At 40.6% G+C, this 3,526-nt stretch overlaps 1 protein-coding gene across 1 annotated transcript in view; it reads right to left on the reverse strand.

Annotated features, from left to right (window-relative positions):
• SKA2 (spindle and kinetochore associated complex subunit 2) overlaps nt 1–3,416 on the reverse strand; it is a 40,615-nt gene extending 37,199 nt beyond the window's left edge. The window contains exon 1 of the mRNA XM_059149329.1: nt 3,259–3,416. Coding sequence (XP_059005312.1) covers nt 3,259–3,291 — 33 coding nt within the window. The 5' untranslated portion in view covers nt 3,292–3,416. The remainder of the gene's footprint in view (nt 1–3,258) is intronic.
• Nucleotides 3,417–3,526: the final 110 nt, after the last annotated feature.

The following is a 3,526-nucleotide window of genomic DNA, read 5'->3' on the forward strand; positions in this document are numbered from 1 at the left end:
CTCGGCTCAGCAGGGAGCCTGCTTCCTCCTCTCTCTCTCTCTCTTTCTCTCTCTCTCTCGATGCCTGCCTCTCTGCCTACTTGTGATCTCTGTCAAATAAATAAAAAGTCTTTAAAAAAAAAATAAAATAAATACACTGAACTCTAAAAAGCTCTTAACTATCTTATGGCTTTTTATCTCAAAAATTTACAGGTTCTCAAGGAATTAAGGAGTCCTAAACAAGACCCTACCTAAGGGAATACTATGGAAGGGGATTTTAAATTTTCAGTTAGCCCCTAAAGATCTTAAACATAAGAGGAAATCATCTCCACTTTCTTCAAACGTACAAACATCAAGAAGGAAATAATAATGGTACAGGAGGAGGTTCTGAGATTTAGAAATCAGGTTTTCTTAGATTCAAGCTAATTATCATTATCCCAACCTTTTAACCAGTAAGAAATCATTTAGAAGTCTGTTATAAACCCAGAAATAGAAATAGTATCATAACATCACATTGTACTTTTGCACAATCACTAGCGGTACCACAAAAGAACACTGGACAAATACCACTCAACCAGTAAGTGAAAGGAAAAAAGTTAGAGAACAAAGATTACTCTACAATGAGCTTATTCCCCCATTAATAATGTTGACTGATGTAAAAATACTTTCCATTATTTATACGAAACTTTAAATAGTCTAGTTCAGCTATTTAGATTCAACCTCCTAAAAAATAAACCAAATACAGGTCAGCTGGAACATGGGTGACTTGATCTCAAATCTTAAGGCCACATAACTCAGGTATTAGAATAGTTCAACTCTGCCAGCCAAGGACCAGGTTTTAAAGACAAGTACTTCAGAGACAGATATTTAATTTTCTGAATTGGAAGTTAATTCAAACAAGAAAAATATGAAATATTTTTAAAATAAGAGGACCAGGCTTTCTAAAAAGTGAGAATACTTTCTTTTCAAAGTTAAATAGTATGCATTCTCTTTCATTTATTAAATTTTCAACATTAGTTCCTCAACAAATCCTTTACTCAAAGTAAAGCAGAACCAAAACTCAGAGGATTGGATAGGAAATCATTTCTTTCCAATCTAAGAAACTAAACCAGTTCATAAAATATTTTAAAGCACATGGCAAATCTGAAGATGAGATACACCACCTTTTACTATTCAATCAAAAGAAATCTTTGTTAATTCTGTATCAAAACTATAATCATTCAAATACATTTTTAAACCCTGATGAATATGGAAACAAACTAATTACAACTAATAACTTGAAGGGGGGTGCATACCACTAGGTTACCAGCAAGTAATTTTTAAAAACCTGCTTTTTTCTCTTCATCCCTTACAAAGAAGTTTTTTGAAACTACCCCATCATTCAAACACCTAAAAGTTTAAGAGTATGGCTATCTGACAATTTTCTAAAACCTTTTTTCAAGATGTACACTTAATCATTTTTTTCTTAAATTAAAATGTGTTCAACCTAAAAAAAAAAAAAAAAAAGAAAGAAAGAAAAGAAAAAAAGTCCTGTGAGAATTCTGTCTCTCATGCAAAGTCCAAGAAAGGGCTTCCTTAATTGATACCTCAAAAATAAACAGCTAACTTGAGGGGGGAGAAAAACACTTAAAAGCAGAATTAGTACCATTTAGCATCTTAAACTTAAGGCAGAAATATCCATTCAGAGAGGAATTCAGAATGGGGAAAAGGGCAAGACCCGTGTTAATTTATGCCTGTTAACAGAATCAAACTAGGATACTTGACATGTTTTGGATTCTTCTGTTTGATTAATGAATGATAAAAATAACAAAACGTTAAACTAAAAGTTCATTTTCACAGGTTTGTAAAGCAACAGAAAATTCTTCTTTCTTCACTGCCATCCCGCCCCACGCCATTCCCCACAGACTCCCACAAAGAAAATTAAAACTCAAAATTGTCGGAATCAACTGAAAGCCCTCTAGTCAAATCTGTATTTGAGAGGCACTTTAATTCATTAATAAGTCAGAAGAAAATAATAAGGTATATCAAACTCTCACATTTTCTGGAGGTGGGAATGGGGGTGAGTGTGGTACTCAGTTTCTTCCAGGATCACTACAAGTGCTGATGTTGAAGTGACCCAAGGTTCACTTGGAGAAAGCAGCACTGGAACAAATGATATCTTAAGTGGTAAAGCCAGAGTATTGTAGGGGGGAGGACGGCGGATTGAGACAGAAAAGAAAGAGTTGGGCTTTTTTTACTTAATTTTGCTATTTTCCTTTAACAAAAAACGACAGGAATTAAACGATGGGCGCGTCCTCCAAATTCCACATTTTAAAGAAAGCCAGTCCAATTCACACACGGTAATACAGGGAGCAAAGGACTGGAGATAGAACAAGGGGAACTAAGAAAAAAAAAAAAAAAAAAAAGCACGGGCGATCACGCTGTTCGTCCAAGAATGGGAGGAAGGGAATAAAGAGGAAGTCAGGGAAGGATCCATAGAAGAAAACTAGGGCATCCCTTTAGTTTGGCGCCTCCGAGCAGGCCAAGCAGCAGCGGGAGTCCTTTCCAATTATTCGCCCCCGCCCCCTACTTTCATAAATGAATGAAATTCGGCAACTCCAGAGCAAGAGTGTCTTCTAGGTCCCAATTCCTCCCGTGCGTCGAGAAAGGAGATCGAGGTTCAGGTCCCCATCGCTCACACCTCTCCCCCCCACTCAAGGACTGCCACCTTCCAGCCAAACAGAAATTGGTCTTGGGGCTTCCCTTGGCCGCCAGGAAGTTCTGCACGCAAGTCAAAACCCTTCTCAGACTTTCTCAGCCCGCCTTGGAGAACGTGAACCGCTCTGCCCTAATGGGATTTCTCTCCGCCCCCCTCGGTTTATTCCCCACCCCACCCTCCATCCCCATTTCTTGCAGCGTGAACGACCTCTCCCCTTCAAGGGGCGTTTAAGGATCATTCCAGTCACGTCTTTGAGGGGGAAATGCATAGAACGCTGTCTTTAGGAGCCACAGCTCCTTGGGGGGCGGAAAGGTAAGGGCAAGGAACAAGGAATTCCAAAGGCCCGGCTACATCAGCATCTCCCGCCATTTCCCTCACGAGTTTCCCGGATGTAACCCCTTCCTCCGAGGCGGTTAAAAGCGACCAGGCGGCGGCGACTCCCTTTGATACAAGAGGAGGGAACTCGAATATGGTCCAGCTTCCGCCACCCATTGTTTTCGGCGACTCAAAATTGCATCCCACCTTGGAGACCATCCGGGAGAAATAAACTACCCAGCAGATCTCCTTCACTTCACACTCACCATCAGTTCCAGCTTATCGACCTCCGCCTCCATATTGAATAGTTGACATTCCTCAGACCGCCGCGGTGCTTAAGCCGCAATCCGTACCAGCACTGAGGGTCTCTATTGGACAGCTGTCACTCAACGTCTCACACTCATTGGTTCCTCCGCTTCACTGGCGCCCGCCCATTGGCGACTGGGTAACGCCCCTCCACATGAAACACTTTCTCCAGTTGGGCAAAGACACAAAACGCTGCAGGAGGATTGGCTGCTGTGCACTTTTTTTTTT

Source organism: Mustela lutreola, chromosome 15, assembly GCF_030435805.1.
Source record: "Mustela lutreola isolate mMusLut2 chromosome 15, mMusLut2.pri, whole genome shotgun sequence".
Lineage (NCBI taxonomy): Eukaryota > Metazoa > Chordata > Mammalia > Carnivora > Mustelidae > Mustela > Mustela lutreola.